At 42.4% G+C, this 19,940-nt stretch overlaps 1 protein-coding gene across 2 annotated transcripts in view; it reads right to left on the bottom strand.

Moving 5' to 3' along the window:
* MACO1 (macoilin 1) overlaps positions 1-13,387 on the bottom strand; it is a 65,023-nt gene extending 51,636 nt beyond the window's left edge. The window contains exon 1 of one of the 2 annotated variants that reach the window (XM_061148242.1): positions 13,225-13,387. In XM_061148242.1, the coding sequence (XP_061004225.1) occupies positions 13,225-13,304 (80 nt within the window). In that variant the 5' untranslated portion in view covers positions 13,305-13,387. The remainder of the gene's footprint in view (positions 1-13,224) is intronic. The other variant, XM_061148241.1, reaches the window with a different exon arrangement.
* Positions 13,388-19,940: the final 6,553 nt, after the last annotated feature.

Below are 19,940 nucleotides of genomic sequence, written 5' to 3'. Positions count from 1 at the left end.
ACAGTAGAGTCTGTCTGCAATCTGGGAGATGTGGGTTCGACCCCTGAGTTATAGTATCATGAGGATACATAATTTGCAACTAGAGTCAATTTCTAATACTGATTCTTGGTAGAACTTCTTTAGGCATGACAGTAAGTTCTGATGAAGAGGTTTGCTGTAGAATCAAGGAACCCAAGGCAGACTAAAACACAGGTTTAAATCTTAAGTCCGACTTTTACATTCATTTCACTGGAGTCACGTTAGCCAGATAAGAACAGAGCTCTCATTCTCACTCATTAAACCCACTGCTGATCCAGCGAAGAGCAAGGCATAGTTTGTTAGAAGGAATAACTGAGTCATGCGGGCATTCAGGAGCACAGATCTAGTCTGAAACTAGATTTCCAAGTTTGGCTTTAAAATTAAGTGGTTTTTTCCTTGTAGCTGAATAAGACATGGTGGGCACCTCCTTAGGCTAGTTGTCACTATTTCCCAGGTGGAGAACGTAAGAGTTCTACCAACTGCTCTCTGCCCGAAATGCTCCCAAGCATGGCAGGAGCCAGCTCTAGCTGGCAACATTCCATTTCACTGTTTAGACAGCGTTATGGAGAAGTAAATGGCTACCACTCCAGTATTCTTGCCTGGAAAATTCCATGGGCAGAAGAACCTGGCGGGCTATATAGTCCATGGGGTTACAAAGAGTCAGACATGACTTAGCAACTAAACAACAACAAATCTTAAGAATGGCAACCTGTTGAATACTTTTTAATAGCTCAGTCATTTAAACCTATAAGGCATTACGAAAATGATTATCTTTGTTATAGTGACTACTCATTTTCAATTCTGTAACTCAAGGGGGATCCTTTTGGTTTATTTCATTTCTTTTCAAACCACTGCTTTCATAACTCCCATGTTTCCTGATACTCAGTTCTAATGGAGTCACGTTTAGAAGTACACATATTGAAGGAAACTTGATCTTTCACAAACATGTGCTATACCCTCAGCTTTCCTCAGGCTCCCCCTTCTAGGTGGGCCTACCTTTAAAATCAAGAGGCAATCTTAACAGTTGATTTTACTCTAGGAGTAGTTTCAAACTTTATAGATTCAATCTAATAGAGTTTTAGAATGTTTAAGACAGTTGCCTAATTCAGTATTCACTGAGCCTTCTATATCAGTAAATTATGCCTATTAACCTTCTATAGGTACAGGTACAAAAGTTAAAAGAAATTTAAAATGACTGCTCATCAGTGTAGAAAATCTGACTAATTCCTTTCCTCCCATACTCTGAAGGTCATAAGATCTTGACAAATCCAAAGAGATGACATTCTAGAGGGGGAGAAAATTTTAGACAGGGTTTAGGCTTCCCTGGTGGCTCAGACTGTAAAGAGTCTGCCTGCAGTGCGGGAGACCAGGCTTCGCTGATCCCTGGGTTGGAAAGATCCCCTGGAGAAGGAAATGGCAACTCACTCCAGTATTCTTGCCTGGAAAATCCCATGGATGGAGAAACCTGGCAGGCTACAGTCCACAGGGTTGCACAGAGTCAGACACGACTTCACTTTCACTTTCACTCCACTTTAAACCATTATTATAACATTCCAAAATATTTCTATTAAATCATGAAAAAATATGCTATACTTAATCATATTTTTTCTTGATTTAATAGTTCATAATATGACTTATGGCTAACTTGTTGTTACTTTAATTCTCCAATTCAAACAAATTTACTAATTACTGTAAACTATCCTGAACAAAAATTTAAAGCATAATTGCAACAAAAAGATACTTTCCATAATAATATCCTGAAATAAAGGAAGACCAACAATGTATTTTGATAGTCTGATAACTTCTACTCTGGGTGCCAGTGAAATACAGAAGAGATATGCAAATATTAGGCTTACTGTTGGTGACCTTTTCACAGTGGATATTAACCATAAGATTGGCTTTTCTCCCCATTCTATTCCTACCCTTGCCACTTATAACCATTTTTAAAAATTGAATCTATTTAGAAATATGGCCATCTATGGATTAATCACTTATGATTAATGAGAGATAGTACTGAACATTCTTTCCCCCACCCCCAACCAAAAGTGCAGAAAGTGCTTTGTCTCTAGTATCTCTTGCAGCTTGTCACTTAGATCATTTTCTGGAGTCACATAATTAATTACCATAGGGTGGCCATAAATCCTCAGTACCTGACCTTTTCCCTAGGCAGACTAATGGCCATTTAGTTCACTTGGTCCTCACCACAGAAATGAGTCTATGAAATATTTCTCTGGCTGTGCTTAAAGTGAAAAGTGAAGTGAAAGTCACTCAGTTGTGTCCAACTCTGCGACCCCATGGATTTTATAGCCTGCCAGGCTCTTCTGTTCATGGAATTCTCCAGGCCAGAATACAGGGGTGGGTAGCCATTCCCTTCTCCAGTGGATCTTCCCAACCCAGGGATCGAACCCAGGTCTCCTGCATCACAGGCGGATTCTTTACCGTGAGTCACCAGGGAAGCCCCTCTGGCTGTGCTAGTAATCATCTATTGCAATGCCCAGCTTTCCTGTCCTCTCTCTAATAGCAACTGTGAATCCCTTTTGCCTTTCACTATGTAGCATGATACTTCTTGAACCAAACTGCTTTGTCTTCTGCTGTTATCAAATACTTCTTCCTATTGGACACCACCTATAGAATATTTGCCCAGCCTCTTGTTCAGCTGGTATCCTGTTAAAAGTCTTATTATATGTAATTGTAGTCTTGCTACTCAAAGTGTGGTCTGTGGACCAGCAGCATCAGCATCATGTATGAGCTTTTCAGAAAAGCAGTACTTCTGGGCCCACCCCTTATTCAGTCTCATCTTATGTTTTAACCAGACCCCTAGACTCTTTGTGCATACATTAACATTTGAGAAGAGCACTATCTTCTGTATAAACGTCTCATAGTCAAAGACTTCCACTGAATTCCACAACGTCTCAGAAAGAAGACAACGATCTACTCAGATAATCAGTACGTATCTCTGAACTGTTAGCTGTCCATCCCTCAACTGGGAACATTCAAACTGTCCACGGTCAATTTTTCTATATTTCTTTCTCAGTCACAGATAAGATCCTTAAAGAAATACAACTTAAAACTAAATGAAACACTCCCAATACTACTTATCCTTCAGCATGCAGCATGAACATTTATTCAAAAAAGGCCTCCTTGACCCAACAGTAAAGACTGGTACCCCATTATATGCTCAGAGTATCCTGTACCATAAGAATCATATTATAGTTAAATAACATTGTGTATGACTCTTTAAATGCAAAGTCCATGAGAACAAAGGAGCTGCCCATTTTGTTCCCTGCTTTATTCTCAATGCCCACCACAGAACCTTGAACACCAGAGAAACTTAACAAATATTTGCTGAATGAATGACCTGCCATGCATAAGAGTGTTTAGGACCAACAGTAGAGCTTTTATCAAAGCACACACTTACAATAAAGGGAGAGGGAGAGATGATGCACAGATGACTAGGAAGAGGGTCTGAACAAAGCAACAACAATGAAGATGACAAACACAGCTTCTTCCTGAAGGATTACCATGCACCTGCTCTGAATCTGTTCTCACCAGTTTTCCCGCAAGTAAAAGAGGCATCTTATCAGCTTTGCTCTGGATGCCAGATCATTACTCCATTTAGCCTAACTGACATTGGCTCTGCCTACTGTGAGGGTCCTCAAAGTTATCTTCTATTAAGTCTAATATTAAAGAAATCTGTAAAAATGTAAAAGCATACCACTCTTCTCATGGATTTATTATTGCTATTTTTATATGACTAGTATGTCAAAATTCTTGTCTTAATTTCTAATCCAGCAAAAATTTTAGATATAACCCATACAAACAAAAGTTCTTTGGACTCTCAATCATTTTTAAGAGTGTAAAGAAGTCCTGAGAGAAAATATTTGAGGAATGGTGGTGTACAGAAAGTCATGCATGAGCCTCAAGACTAGAACCACTGCTATGTTCTGCAACCAATCCTTGCATTAAATCCAGAAAAGGAGAGCAGCCTGAGAAGACCTAAGCTGTTCTGTATTTTTCTTTTCTATTCTGGGCCTCCTGAAGGCTGCAAAGAAAACCAGGCTGAAGTCAATCACTCAATCACACACACACACACACACACACACACACTGAAATGACAAATCTTAACAGGATGAAATACATCCAATTTAAAAAGAAAAAACTCTAGAATGTAAATCACTGATAAAAGCTTTCAAGAATTGTTTGCATAGCATTTTTCTAAAGTACTTTATGACTCAAGATATCAAATACAGGTTTGTTGTAGTTCAGTCACTAAGCTATGTCCGACTCCTTGCCACCCCCTGGTAACACGCCAGGCTCCACCATACTCCACTATCTCTCAGAGTTTGCTCAAAATCATGTCCACTGAGTCGGTGATGCTATCCAACCATCTCATCCTCTGCTACTCCCTTCTTTAATGACAGGTACTCTAACCTAATGCAACCAGAAAGTTTAAAGTTTTAGAATTTCTATCTCAAAAACACTTTAAATAGTGTGGACGCTAGGGGTTTGGGATGAAAATGGGTGAAGACATTAGGAGAAAGAAGACAAGCCAGAGGCCCTAAAACCTGTGCTAACATTGTCTAAACATTAGAGATTTATTTCATAAGTGAATCAAGTATTATGCTTCATATCTTCAACAGTAAAGATCATCTACCTAATCATACTTCACATTTACACTGCACTTGTGCTCAGCTGGTAAAGAACCCGCCTGCAATGCAGGAGACCCTGGTTAGATTCCTGAGTCGGGAAGATCCGCTGGAGAAGGGATAGGCTACCCACTCCGGTATTCTTGGGTTTCTCTGGTGGCTCAGCTGGTAAAGAATCCACCTGCAGTGCGGGAGACCTGGGTTCGATCCCTGGGTTGGGAAGATCCCCTAGAGAAGGGAAAGGCTACCCACTCCAGTGTTCTGGCCTGGAGAATTCCATGGACTGTATAGTCCATGGGGTCGCAGAGATGGACACGACTTTCACTTTCACTGTGTAACTCTTCCAAAAGCTTTCATATTAAAATTATCTCACTTTTATCCCTAGAACTATCACATAAGCAGGGCAGTTACTGCCATTCAATAGAAAAGAAACCTGAGGAACACAGAATAGGCTGCAGGGCACTGTTGAAAGAGCACAGGAATGGAAGTTAGGAGACCAGAGAACACAGAGTGAATTCTACATGCATTGTTGTGTTGCCACTCAAAGATAAATCAATTTCTGTGTATAAAAAAATCGGTACGATTAACTGTGGAGAAAAACCAAGAAACTTGTATATAAAACAGAACTCTACTTCTGTTAAGAAATACTTATCTATATGGATCAAAGAAGAAACCATACTTATAAATTATATCACAGTGCTCATTCCACAACAGGAGGACTAAGGTTTTTTACATTAAACTTACACATTGTCATACTGCTTTAGTTTTTCTAACAAGCATGTGTTACTTTTCTTAACTCTTCATTTTGAAATAGTTTTAGATTTACAGAAAAGTTGCCTAAATACTACAAAGAATTCCCTTATATCTTTCCACCCACTTCACAAATGATAAAACATTTTATCAAGTTTCTGTCATCACTCTATCCCTATATATGTGTACATTTTCCCCTGAACCATCTGAAAATAATTTGTAGACATAATGTCTCCTTACTCAATTTTTTAAAAACAAGAATATTTTCTTATAAACCACGGCACAATTATCAAAATCAGGAAATCAACACTGATATAGTACTATTACCTGACCTATAGACATTATTCTAATTTCAGTAATTATCTCATTAATGTCCTTTATAGCAACAGACAGACCCACTGATCAAGTCCAGGATCCAGGCCAGGATTCAGTCCAGGATCACATTTTGCATTGTTGTCACATCTATACTGGATTATTTAATAGAAAAGAGATTCTCATTTTGAGAAGAAAAAAAGATTAATGTTGTTGCATAGGACACTCCTGGTAGTTGCCGCTTCACCTGAAACATGAAGATAAGGACACTTGTTCTACATGTAGTAGAGTTTGAGAGGACCAAACTCTACTATATGTTATTGCATGTAAACACCATTCAGAAAGGATGAAGTAGCACAATAAGTACAAGAGAGGACAGACTTCAGGGTTAGACAGATAGAGGCCTCCATCAAGTAGTGAAACCTCCTGCAATCTCAGTTTTCTCATCTGTGAAACTAGTATCTTTCCTGGAACTAAATAACAGAATGAAAATAAAATTACAGCAACAACAGTATAAAAGAAATCAACTTTTCAAGCAACCATGCCTGTGTCAGATACTATATTAAGTATTTTACGTGACTTAGGTCAATTGTCCTTATAACAATCCTAGTAGATAATATTATTTACTATCCTCATGTTACAGATGAGAAAACTGAGGGTTAAAGCAGGTAAATGACTTGTTCAAGATCACATAACTAGTGTTGGGGGCATTACTTGAACTCAAGTTCATAAGATGTTAAAGGCCATATGCTTAACTATCACATTGGACTTTCTCAACTTGTTACATGCACAATAAATATTATTGCCCTTCTTTATATCCCCTTGTGTGTATATATTCGAGTTACACAATTCTTTAATTTACCAGAAGAACCAAGCTTTTAAAAAACAAGGAAAAACTCTTCACAAAAGAATAAATCCTCAGTACCTTAATTCACAAACTATGAATCAATAAACTTAATCTGTAAACACTATGAAGCTTTAAAAGCAGAAAAAGATGCTAAAGTCAAATGCTCTTTACAGAAATAGCCATGGCACAAAAGATGGGACAATTCAAGACTGCTCTCCAATAATAGTCATACTCACAGAATGGTCACTGTAATAGAGAAAGACGTAGTTTAAAAATAAAAAGACGACTCGTTTTTTAAAAAAGCCAGAAACACAATGAACCATGAGGTATAGTTTGTCAAGCCTAGAAGAAGACAAGAAAATAATACTACATCTGTGAAAGAAGACTCCAACCTTAGTATTTCTATCTTCTGAGACAGGGGTTTTTGTTTGACCAAGAAAACGGTCCCCATTCTCTCCAGAGCTCAAGTAACCTCACTACAAGATAGCCAGACCACTGACTTTAGCACAGAGCAGCTTATTTGGGTTTTAAAAGTGTTTTGAAGATGAGCAAAGTAGTAATATAATTTTAAACAAGAGTGTGATTACTTCTAGCCAACTCCCCTGCTCTGGGTAGGAAGCACATCCCAAACAGCCTTAATGAATCGGTGATTCCTATGGATACATCGAAAGTGGACTGGTTGCACCATTTCAAGCCACTAAAGGCAAAACCTCCAAAACAGAAATGGCAACAGAGGAGATGGGGTGAGGGATAAATGACTTCTGACGTTATAAGCCTATGAGTCAATGTGAGCACATGGCTCTTAAGGGTAGCAGAGGTAAAAATACAAAAGAAGGAAAGCCAATGCTATGAAGGGGCTTCAAAGTCTGGGGATGACAGGCATCTTAAGAAGGCTGATGAGCTGAGGCCAATTTGATGTCAGTTAAACTAAATGTCAAAGTAAAGACAGAAAGCCTCAAAGTATACACTCTAATAGTTGATTACATTTTTTTTAAAAGTTTCCATTACCAGAATGCATTGCCTGAAGGTGAGAGACCTTGAGGAAATAGTCACTCCTCAGGTATTTGAAGAAATCCATGATGGGAAAAAGAAAGGCGGGGCAGCAGAGGGTATGTGTTTCTCCTGTTGGTATGTACCATTCTACTTATGCAGCTTGTTGAGAAGAAATTTATTTTTCTTCTGGACCTATTTCTTGAAAATGATCCAAGTAAAATAATTACACTCAAATCTGGGAAGCCTAGAGAATAAAGTAATAGCTATATTTGAAGGGCACACTAAATTTCATCAAGAAAAGTAACCCAAATTATAGTATTTCACTTTGAGGTTTCAACTAAGTTTATAAAATATCTGATCCTCCAGATTCCACAAGATATATGTTCTATCTTGTTATAGCCCCTTAAGTATATCATCTGGATGGTAGCCTAGAAAGTGACAAACAAAACACACATATAGCCACATAAAACCCCAAAGGGGTTTTTTCTAGCATCTGGAAAACCTGGGAGAAATGGCCAAAGATAGACTCTGGAAATGAAAGTGCTTACAGAACATGGATTGGGTCCACAATATACAGGTATATAACAAGAAAGTGAAAATAATAAGCTATTCAGACTACTATTAAAATCAATCTCCAAATCTAGTGAGGTTCAAGAAAAGCCATGAGGAACCAATATGAAGAAAAAGGAAAGTATCATTAATAAAATAGGATGCTTTTAAGCAAATAGTCTGAAATAGATCATGTTCACTCCCTTCCCCACCTCAACTGATAGCAAACTTAAAGTAATTTTCAAAACATCTAATGAAACTAAACTGTCAAGAACACTCAGACAAGAAGAATCATAAATGCAAGCTGGAGGAAAGTACTTTTTTTTTTAAGGTAGTACACTACTAGCAAAAATGAAGTACAAAATTCCAGTGTGGAAGATTTGTTTAAATGTATTTCACAGAAACTACAAATACAAGAGTTAAGCTAAACACCTCATTAGAAAGGTTAGTGAAAACATTTCAATTTCTAAATTTTCCACTGTAATTACCCCCTTCCCCAATATCCGTCTAAAACAATACTACGTTTATCACTTTTCTGTCAAGTCCAGCACCGCTGAAGTTAAGGCCTACAAGATGATCAAAATGCTTTTAGGCTGTGAGGTTGCAACACTGGAGTCTGGGGTTTCAGTTGCAGAACACATGTACAACTAAGGCAGCCAAGGGTCAGGCCAGCCTCAAGTGGCTCTAATAAGCACGGCCCAAAGAAGTCTAAAACTAGGCTTAGGAAATATCATTAAGATAGCAGGAAAAGCAGTGAAGTGAAATCTCTGGAGGTGAGATTATTTAGACAAGGGTCTGAAAAAGGAAATTAGGAAGCTGAGAAGTATATAAACTTTGACCACTTACAGAAAGTCAAAGGCCAGAAAATTCTCCTCTGAAATAAAGATGGGAAAAGTCATGGTACATACCAGGGAAGTCCCCCGTCCTACAATGTAAAAGTCAGGTACAGCATTACACTGCTTAACCTTCAGGCAACACATTGCCAGCAGAACTCAGCACACCATGGCAGGAGGTATCCATAAATCCACACGTGAACGGGTGCTTCCTTCAACTACCAGCTTGAAATAGAAAATAATTTCCGGAAGCTTAAAACACACGCATGCCTTACTTAAAATTCTTACTATACTTACTTGGGTAAGCAACGATTTTAACTGCAGAGACTTTAAACATAAATGCTTCTGCCTCCGTCTCCTACTCACCAAAGCTTGTCTTCTCGTTTTCCTATTATAAAGTCAGTAAATTCTCAGAGGGGGTGGGGAACCTGGCAAGATGAAAGGTGTGGAACCACACAGAATTCCCTTAAGGCTTTTAAAAACTACACAGCACTCCAACCCCATCTCACCTGGACAATCACTGCATGGAGTAATTAGGTATTACGTTGGGGAGTTTCTGGTGCATGTGTGAAGGCAGATTCAGGGAGAGGGTCACTGCCCTAAAAGCCAAAGGCTTCTGAAATGTTATAGTTAAGTAGAGTTATTAATTTTACTTTCTCTTATTAAAAACTTTTTTCATAATTTCCAAAGTACTTTCACATCAATTTCTTCTGAGTATATATATTTCCTCACTTAGTGGTGACTGCCTACTTCATCATAAAATAGCACAGGGCAAAGTAAGTCTGTTAATGCATCAGGTAAACCAGCAAGTGAAAATTTAATTCAACTAAAATATTTTTACTTGGATAGAACTCAAAGTTTTCTGGAACCTCAAAACTACTATACAAATTTAAGAGGGAATTATGGTCTCCTAGACTGTAAACTCCTTGAAGACAAGGAATCATATCTTATCCTGTATCCTCCATAATTACCTAAACAACGCAGGTTCTTAAATGAGTAGAATGGACTGGCTTATGTTCATTTATTTACTAATTCACTTGCTCAACATTGAGCACTGAATTCCTATTCTCTGTCAGGTTCTATGCAGGCTCAGATTTTTTCAAAATCGCATTGAAATTTTAGCCCATAATAATGTAAAAGAAAATGATCACCATTCCTATTTCCTTTCACTTATTTCTGATTATTAACTTGACTGGAATAACATATTTCTAATACATTTCAGTTTTCAAATGATGGATATATATATAAATGCAGGTAACATTAATATAATGCTAAAAATTCATTTTCCATCTACCTTGCCCCTGAAACAGAATTCTACCACAGCCATACTGATAATAATGGTATCATTTGACAATCACCTCAGTCACAGTTGCTGGATTGGAGCCCATGATTAAAAGCATTTCAGCAACAGGGATTTTTTTTTTTTTTCCTCAGTAAGACCAACCTGCAACTGATCCCTTGTTTTGTCTACTCAACTTTAGTTGATAGTTGTAACAAATTTTATGGTCTTTCCTGACTCCTTTAAAAAATAAACCAAATATGGTAAACTGTGATAACAACAACATGCTAAATAATGTTTGTATTAAGATGCTAGAATTTATACAGAGTTTCACAAACTGGACATTATTTCCTTTTAGTCCTCAAAACTCACTTGACGGATGAGTGAACTGGGACTCAAAGCTGGGGTTGCCCTGTCTGTCCCACACGGCAGAGCTGGGACACTTGAGTCTGAGCCTAGGTCTCCTGACACTCTCAGTCCAGGGCTCTCTTCACCACAGCTCCCTCCTTGTTAGCCCAAGCTCAGAGCTGTGCAGACTGAGAACATGCAAATATTAAGTCCATGAAAGGTTATGCTGTGAAACAGTAGATAGTGGTTATCAGAACTGTCAACAGAGCCTCAGAAAAAAACAAAGCTCTCTATTTAATGAGACCAAAATTGGCCAGACATTGAGAAACAAAATGGGCAATAGATGGTGTTACAAACAATTTAGTGTAGACTTAAATGTGATGATGAACAGAAATTTGATACTCACAAATCCTCAAACACCACAATTCATAACTAGCTCATTCTGTCTGCTTTAGAAATAACTGAAAATTTTCTAAATCTCTTTTTGAAAACAAAACTGCCAAAAACCCCTAACACTATGATCTTGTTCTTCAGATCATAATATTCCATAATATAATAATATAAACTAAGAAATATAAATAATATAAACCAAGAAACAGATAAGTAAATTGAAACGCTCACTTGATATATGGTGCTCCAAGAGAAAAGAAAGATACAAATATATGTAGGTCTTTTATTAACATTTAACTTAAAGAGCATCAAAGAGAAGCATAAACAGATTTGAGAGCTGAAATACTACTGGTTTTTCACAATCTTACAGATGAAACTCGGAACAATTGCATAGGGTATTTACTATTAACCTTTAGGGTAAGAAAATTCAAATTTCAAAAGTTCATTAGTAAACTAACAGAACTTCATTATTCAATAAATTCACTTCTTCACACTGATGCACCCTAAGCAGTAACTATGAGGCATGTACTAAACTGCAAATATATGTTCAAATACAAGAGAAGGTGCAATACAACAGAAAACATGGAAACAAAATGGGATTCTCAATCTTCTAACAGGTATATCATCACTGTAAATAGCAGCCATTCAAATAGCACCGTTGTCCTTGGTTTACCAACTCTACTTAACAAGCTTTTTCTATTGTGTCACCATTAATATTAAATTGTTCAAATCATTTTCAATAGGCAGGGGGAAAACCCTTCCCTTATTCAAAAATTATAGTGTGTGTAAGTAACTTGAAGAGAACTTCCCCCCATCCATTAAATTTGTAGGAAAAATGTTTTTTGCTTTTACAGCTTTTGTTTAATTGGCCAGGTATGATTGATTCAGCATGGATTTTTGGCCTGCTTTACTTACTGCCATACTCTTACTAGCTAGAACAGGGCCTGGCACATAGTGCAGGTATTTGTTGAATGAATGAACTCTTCCTATGATCTATGGCTCGTTACGTAAGGATATATCCAAGAACTTACTTTAACTGACTTCTTAACTGCTTTTAAGCTTGAAATAAAGAAAACACCCAATGTTTACTTCGGTCAGCTGCTTGTGAAAAGCAATCTTTCTAAACGTGTAAACAGTAGCATGAGCAAGGTGTACAGTTACGCTCAGGCCAAGCTGGGTGTCATCAGTTACCTCACATATTTCTCTAAGTTCCACAGCTAGAATAGCTAAATTGTAAAACACCGCCAAGGACTCAATTAAGCTTATATGCACATCCTGAGAATTCTCCTTTGTAAACTAACCACTTCTACTCTTAAATCATTTCTTTATGAAGGCAAGTTCCATTTAGAATTAACACAGTGAGATCAGAAAATAACAGTCGAACACAAACGCAGCTGAGGGAAGCTGGGATGGTCCCTCAGTTGCCCCGTGAACCTGTTGTCCTACCCCTCGGTATTGAATTCAATTTCTATTTAAAAGGACCCGGCTTTGCTTTGGGGAGGATTAAAAACAAATCAAACAAACAACAACAAAAAAAACCACGTGAGTTTGGAGAAAAATCCCTTTTAACGGGTTCGAAGAAAACTATCTGCTTAGAATTGGCAAAATAATGCGGCTGAGAAAAGGGTCATCTCGCCTGAGTCTGGAGCGGGGCCACAGCGCAGGATTTGGGGGGGTGGGTATGAGCTTCAGCAGTCGGTGTCAAGTTTGAGATCCCGTAAGAGAAGTAAAAGGCGAGAGGGGGCAACGTGACCACCTGCCCGGTCCGCCGAGGGACCGTGGGAGGGGGGCCCTGTCTGCTCCCAACTTTGTCAGCCTTCCCCGTCACCGGGGCATATGGTCCACGCGCCTCCCAGCCCGGGCCGGCGACTCCCGGGCCAGAGGGGACTGAGGGCCGGGGAGACAGAGGTGGCCCGTGGGCCCCGGGAGCGGCCCCGAGGGCCCGGCGGGCGCGGGCAGGGAAGGGGTCGCCGCCCCTCCCCCCCCGGCGGGGCCCGGACGCTCCCAACGGCGGCGCGGCGGCTCCCTCAGCCCGCGCCCGCCGCGCCCTCGAAGCCGGGCCGGCGGCCCTCGCCACGCCCCGCGCTCCCCGGGGCGGACCCCCGGGGCCCCCTCCCTCCTGGGCAGCGCTCCTCCGAGGAGCCCCCGGCGCGGGCGTGCGGCCTAGTCGGGGTTACATAACGGGGCCCGTCCCCTCCGGAGCCAGCCGGGGGGCCCGCGGGGCCCGCGCCGGCGGAGGCAGGGGTCTCCGCCGCTCACCTGCCGTAGATTCCCTCGGTGATCCGGTTCCGCTTTAGGGGGCGGCGGAGCTTACTGCAGTCGGCGTTCCGCCGCTTCATCCTCCCGCTGGGGGGCCGAGTGCCCGCGCCGCCGCCGCCGCAGCCGCCGCCGTGTCTCACCTCAGCCGCAGCCGCCGCCGCCACCGGCCCGCCCCGCGTCGGGCCTGGACTCTACCCCTGGGGCCGGTCACACAGACATGGAGCCAGCACCCGGGGGGGAGGGGGTGGGACGGGGAGGAGGGAGGGGGGCGCTCAGAGCTTCCTCCGCCTTCGGAAACAAAGAAATGACAATTCCGGGGCCCGCCCGCCCCAGCACCAGCCAGCCGCCTGCCCCGCCTCCACCGCTCCGACGGACGTCCTCTAGGACCAATCGCAGGCGCCGCTACGCTGCTACCGGCCAATCCCGGGGCCCGCTGAGGCAAAACGGACTCTAGAACCCACCTCTTTGAAGGACAGAAGAGTGCACCAATCATGAAGGTGTCTGGGCCTGCGTCCGAGCCTATCAGAAACGATTTAAATAGAGGCTTATAAATAGGCCCTATAAATATAACATCCTATATTCTGCCTTGTTACGAAGGTGCATTTCTTTATTGTTGGGTTGTATTTCACTGTATGAGAATTCACATTAGAGCATGAGGTGCTTTTTTTCATTGTTAAGCTACCCCTAGCGCCCTATGAAATCGCGAGGCCTGGGTTTGCGACATGTGCGTTTCTGTGCTGAACTGAAACTCCAGTCCGCCGCATCCTTATGTAAGGGGCTCGCCGCATCCTCCTCGTCCGGGAAGCCCCAGGGACAGCGCCGGGGGCCCTTCCTGAGGATCCTGGAGTGCTCGGCCAAGCCGGCCGCGTCTGCGAGTGACGGGGGTACGAATGACAAAGCAAACCGCACACACACACACACACACACACACACACGGACACACATAGGCACACTCACACACCCTGCCAGCTTCCCGCGACGTGGTGGTGACAGCGCGGCGGCCAATCGGAGGAGGCGGGGGGCGGGGCCTCCGTGGTCCCGCCTCCTGGAGACGCGTCACAGGGGCGGGGCCGTGGTGCGCGCGCCGTCGCGCGAGGTTGCCGCGGTGGGTGTGTGTGGGGCGGTGCGGCCCGGGCTCCACGTCCGCAGGGCTGACTTTGGCGGCGGCGGCGGCTTCTTTGGGCACCGCGCCTGCTGGACGTCACCAAGACGTCGGAAGCGTCTCTGCCTCCGGGCAGGGTTCTGGTGCCGCGGGGAAGCTGGGTCAGTGACCCTTCTCACCTAACATTCCTAGAGCGCCCAATTCTCTGCGAAGCACCCTGCTGGGTGCTCTGCATCTATTTGTTCTTTTACTCCTCATTGCTCCCCTGCAGCATAGGTATGGCAAAATAGCAGTTAGAAAAGACAACGTTTTTTTTTTTTTTTTAAGAGAAAGGAAAAGAATAGATGTCAAAAAGAGGAATGCATGTCAGTAAAGAAAAACTGGGGAAACAGAGAAGTTGCTGAAGGCGGGGGATGGAAAAGACACCCATGAATCTCATCACCTTAACAGAACTGTTAGCATTCTGTATTTTTCCCTGTCTTTCCAGTTTCCTCCCCCTGGATGATATATTACTACTATTACTGTTGTTTTTATTATTATTAAGCAGAATATGATTGTATTAAACTTTCAGTTTTGTAGTTCTGTTCTTTGACATAAGCATTTTAACATGTTATAATGAATTCATCCTTCCTAAATATTTCTGATGGTTGCAAAATCTCCTATGAAGTGACTGTACCAACTTAACCATTCACCAACGGAGGGACTGTTAGATGGTCTTACAACACATTTAAAAAACTTACAGGAAAGCAGATGCCATCTTGTTTTGTCCTGGGATGTGTGGACGTCTCCCAGCCCTGTGATCATTCCCTTAAATAAAAATCCACCCCAAGAAGGAACTTGTAATTTATCCCAAATGCATCATCCTCAGCTACTGCTGTTACTTTATACTGTCACAAATCTTCACAAAGATTACCCAGTGCCTGGAAAAGAAGACCCATTCTGTTTATTATGGCATCCAAAGCTGGTCACAGGGGGACCCACCCCTCTTTTCCAGGCCTCCCCAGGCCAGCAAGCCTTAATCTATTCACTGTCCTCAAATCCACTAAGACAACTATATCTTTCCTCTTACGTGCCTTTGCTTCTACAGAGAGCATCTCCAGCAGTACTGTTCCTAATTTGTGGTTTCTTGGATGAGGCTTGTCCATTCACCTGGATGGAAAGCTTCTTGGGGACTGGATTCATACCCTGTAGAGATGCATTTAGAAAAATTGCAAGAGTATCAGCTTTTTCAGACCTGGATTGAAATTCCAGCTTGGCCACTTGCTAGCTTGGGCAAGTTACTGAATATCTCAGAGCCTCTGTTTTCACTCAGGTTTGTTTGAAGGCTATTACCAGATGATGAACTCTCAGGGACAGACATGCAATAGGTTACTGCAAGTCATTTCTGTTAACAGTATATCTGTTTTTCATCCTTCACCTCTACTCCAGCCTTTTGATAAAGTGTCACTGGGCAGCCAAGGATAACAAACTCTGTGAGCTCAAAGTTTCACCAAGGTTACCTATCATTGTGAAAGTATCTGAACCTAATACTCTGCTTGAAGCAACAGAAAAAGACTTCTGTTGCCAAGTTGCCACGGTTGGTTGCCAAGGCAGGTTGATTCATGGAAAAGGATACAGGTTGGTTCACGGAGAAGGATACCTAAATCAATATAACTGAAGGCTTGAAGGCATAGGTACATGGTGAGATCATGGCTTCAGACTCCACAGGGTCTGCCAGCTGGAATAGCCCTCTTCTTCATGACTGCAAGTTTCCAGATTACCTGGGCCAGCAACTAAGTCAACTCTGCAAGGTTAGAGGCCATATCTTTGGTCTTTCCCACTCCACACTGGGTCCCTGTTGTCTAGGACAGTGCCATGGCAGACTGTGGAATGGATGGGTAAATAGTCCAGAAAAAGGATGGGAGAGGCACTGGGGACACTTACCAGCTTTCTGAAGCTCTCTGGCTAGCCTCCCATCAAACAGGTTCCTGACAAGGGCTGTGGAGAAGTATAAAGTGACTGGGAGTTACTGTTAGTTGTTGGGCTTCATGGGAGCAGAGGGAGGGCAGAGAGAATCCCAGGATGATGGCCCAAGAAGAAGCAATCTGGAGGTCTGGGTTCCAGTCCCACTTGAGATGTCAACTTGCTGGTGTCCTGAGTTAAGTGACCTGTCCACTCTGTGCCAAGATTACCTCTTAGAATCACTTCAAGCCCTATGTTTAAGAAGCAGAATATATTAGCTCCATTTTGCAGGTGAGAAAACTGAGGCTCAGAGAAAATAAGGTCATGCAGTTGCTATGGTAAAGGAATTTGGCTTGAGTCACAAGCTAAGCTGCATGGAGCCTTGATGCTCTAGGCACCTCCTCTGGTGCCTGTACATAACTCTTGATGTTAAGGATGGTTGATCTAATGACTGCCTGGAGTGGAATGATGGGAAAGGCCTTCTTGCCTAGAGTCCAAGGACATACCACTGTAAGTCTTCCCTTCTTCATTCCCTTCCTCTCACTCCTACTGCCCCAGCTGGACTCTGTATTTTCCTGGCCCACCTTACTCCAAACCCCTTTGGCTTTACCTAAGTTCCAGCCTTTCAAACTGAAAGGACCTTTTAGGATCCTCAGCACACAAAACTGGCCTGAGATGAGGCAGGCCTCCTGCCTAATACAGAGCTCCCCAGCTCCCCACCCTTCCTCCACCAATCAGGAAGCAGGGGAGATCAGCAGTGGCCATTTAACAGATGAGTAAGACAGGAAAGAGAAATCATTTGCTCTCATTCCAAAGACCAAGTGCCAGACAGGAATTCAGGGCCATTCCTCCTCTTCTCTTGGGACTTTCAGATGGCCAAGGGGTTGGGATTGGCACATAGGTTTCAACTGAGCTCAGAATAGCCTGAAGGAGATCATCACGTGCTGTTTCACATCCAAGGAAATTGCATACCCACCTTTTCAGCAGCTTTTATCCCCTCAAGCCCACCAGGCAAGGCTGGCTCACCTGCCTTCAGCTTTGTTCCTGTCTCATGGGAGTCGCAGGAAAATCCAGACTTTGGATGGCCACCTCTTATACATGTCCCCAGAGAACCCTGTTAATGAAAGATATTTATAGTAGTGTTTAGAACATAAACAGTTTTATAAATAACCCAGATATCCCAGAGGGGGCTGGTCAAACAAATGATCACATTGCCTTACCATGGAAGTCAGTGTGCCCTGGAGAATAATGACACATAACACTTATTTTGTGTGGATACTCCTCTAAGTATCCTATGCGTTTTGATCTAATTCTCACAGCAACCCTATAAGGAAGAGATGACTGTGCATGCGTGCTAAGTCGCTTCAGTTGTGTCTGACTCTGCGACCCTATGGACTGTAGCCTGCCAGGCTCCTCATTCCATGGGATTTTCCAAGCAAGAATACTGGAGTGGGCTGCCATGCTCGCCTTCAGGGATCTTCTCAGCCCAGGAATTGAACCCATGTCTCCTGCATTGGCCAGCGAGTTCTTTACCACTAGCACCACCTGGGGAGCCCAAGAGATTACTACTGGTGCTATATTACAGATGAGAAAACTGTGGTACAGAGAAGCTAAGTCATTTGCCTAAGGTCACACAGTAAGTGATAGAGCTAGGATTCAAATGCAGGTAGTCTAGTGTCTGAGCCTGGACCTTTATCCACCATAATAGTGTCGTAGAAAGACTTTTCCTCGTTTGGAAACTGCTTATGATATACTGTTCATAAAAAAAGCAAGTTACTAAACATGTGCTATATAATGTCATTTTTTGTAGGGGGAAAAAAACAAGGCATAAATTCACATGAATAGAAAAAAATCTGAAAGATTATATACAAAAAGAAGTAGAGCTGGTTTGGAGAGATGATGAAATCGTGGGTGCTCTATGTAAGTTTTACACACCTCTGCATTTTTGAGGTTTTCTCATGTAAACATGTCAAGTTTATGCAATAATAATCATTTCTAACATTTATGGTAAGTTCTCTACATATGTGACACTTTATGTATACTACCTCATTTAATCTTTACAACCAACCTATGAGATGGATACTGATTTTTCTCCACTTTACAGATAAGGAAACAGACTCAGAGATATTGATCATCTTGCCCAAGGTCACACAGCTAATAATTTGCAGAGCTAGGATTTGAACCCAGGTTGCCTGACTCCAAAGCTCATGTTTGTTAAATAGATAAATGATTGACTTAGCCACACTCTAACTAAGCACGCCCAGATCAAAATCACACCTTTGGTGTGGACAGGATTCCAGAGAGAAGATGTGGGGGGGCCTACCTACCTCCTTGGTCACTGCCCATGACTGAGTTTTCCAATATTTAACTCAGATAAGGAGGGCATGGCAGTGTTCTCATAGAGTCCTGTTTCTACAGAAAACAGATGATTACACGTGAAAGCTACAGTTCATTTCAGTTGCTCAGTCGTGTCTGACTCTTTGTGACCCCATGGACTACAGCATGCCAGGCATCCCTGTCCATCACCAACTGGAGCCTACTCAAACTCATGTCCATCGTGTTGGTGATGCCATCCAACCATCTCATCCTCTGTCATCCCCTTCTCCTCCTGCCTTCAATCTTTCCCAGCATCAGGGTCTTTTCCAATGAGTCAATTCTTCGCATCAGGTGGCCAAAGGATTGGAGTTTCAGCTTCAGCATCAGTTCTTCCAGTGAACACTCAGGACTGATCTCCTTTAGGATGGACTGGTTGGATCTCCTTGCAGTCCAAGGGACTCTCAAGAGTCTTCTCCAACACCACAGTTCAAAAGCATCAATTCTTTGGCGCTCAGCTTTTTTTATAGTCCAACTCTTACATCCATACATGACTACTGGAAAAACCATAGCTTTGACTAGATGGACCTTTTTTGGTAAAGTAATGTCTTCGCATTTTAATATGCTGTCTTGGTTGGTCATAGTTTTCCTTCCAAGGAGCAAGCGTAGTCTCTGATTTGATTCATCATACCCGTAGGAAGTCTAGTCACTCAGACCAGGAGGCCACAGTCAGGGCACCACTTACACACCTTCATTTCCAAAACACAGGTTGCCAAGCATGCTTATGTAGTCCCACATTTATAATAACTCTGTGAGGAAAGCAAAGCAGCTCATCTTATTTGACTCATAAGGAAATTGAGACTGTAAGTGGTTTAGTTAATGGAAGACAGAAGTGCAAAGCAGTTAAGAGCAAAAACCGTGGCATCAGATGGATGTGGGTTGGGTTCCAGCTCTGCTGTTTACTAGCTATGTGACTTTGGGTGCTTGCATCACTTCTCTGAGCAGCAGTTTTCTCATCTGTCAAATGGGAGTGGTGATGCCTATACTCACAGGTTTGAGGGAAAGGGTAAATGAAATGATGTCTGCGAAATGCTGGGTCCAGTGCTTGGCATTCCAGAGTCGGCAGCTGTTATTCAGTCAACAGGTGTTTCTTGAGCACCTGCTATGGACTAAGCATCAGGTGCTGAGGATACAACAGTCAGAAGTTCCTGGTCTCGTGTCATTTGGATCTGAGTCAGTGAGGGCAGGAGCATGTAGATACCTGAGGGGAGGGGTGCTTTTGGCATGGGAAACAGCAGGTACACACAGAACATACCCCCCAAACACTTTGTTTTGAAAAACTTCAAACATAAACCTAAAA

The sequence above is a fragment of the Dama dama genome, chromosome 8, assembly GCF_033118175.1.
Source record: "Dama dama isolate Ldn47 chromosome 8, ASM3311817v1, whole genome shotgun sequence".
In the NCBI taxonomy this organism is placed as follows: Eukaryota; Metazoa; Chordata; class Mammalia; order Artiodactyla; family Cervidae; genus Dama; species Dama dama.
This window is presented reverse-complemented; position numbering and strand designations above follow the sequence as displayed.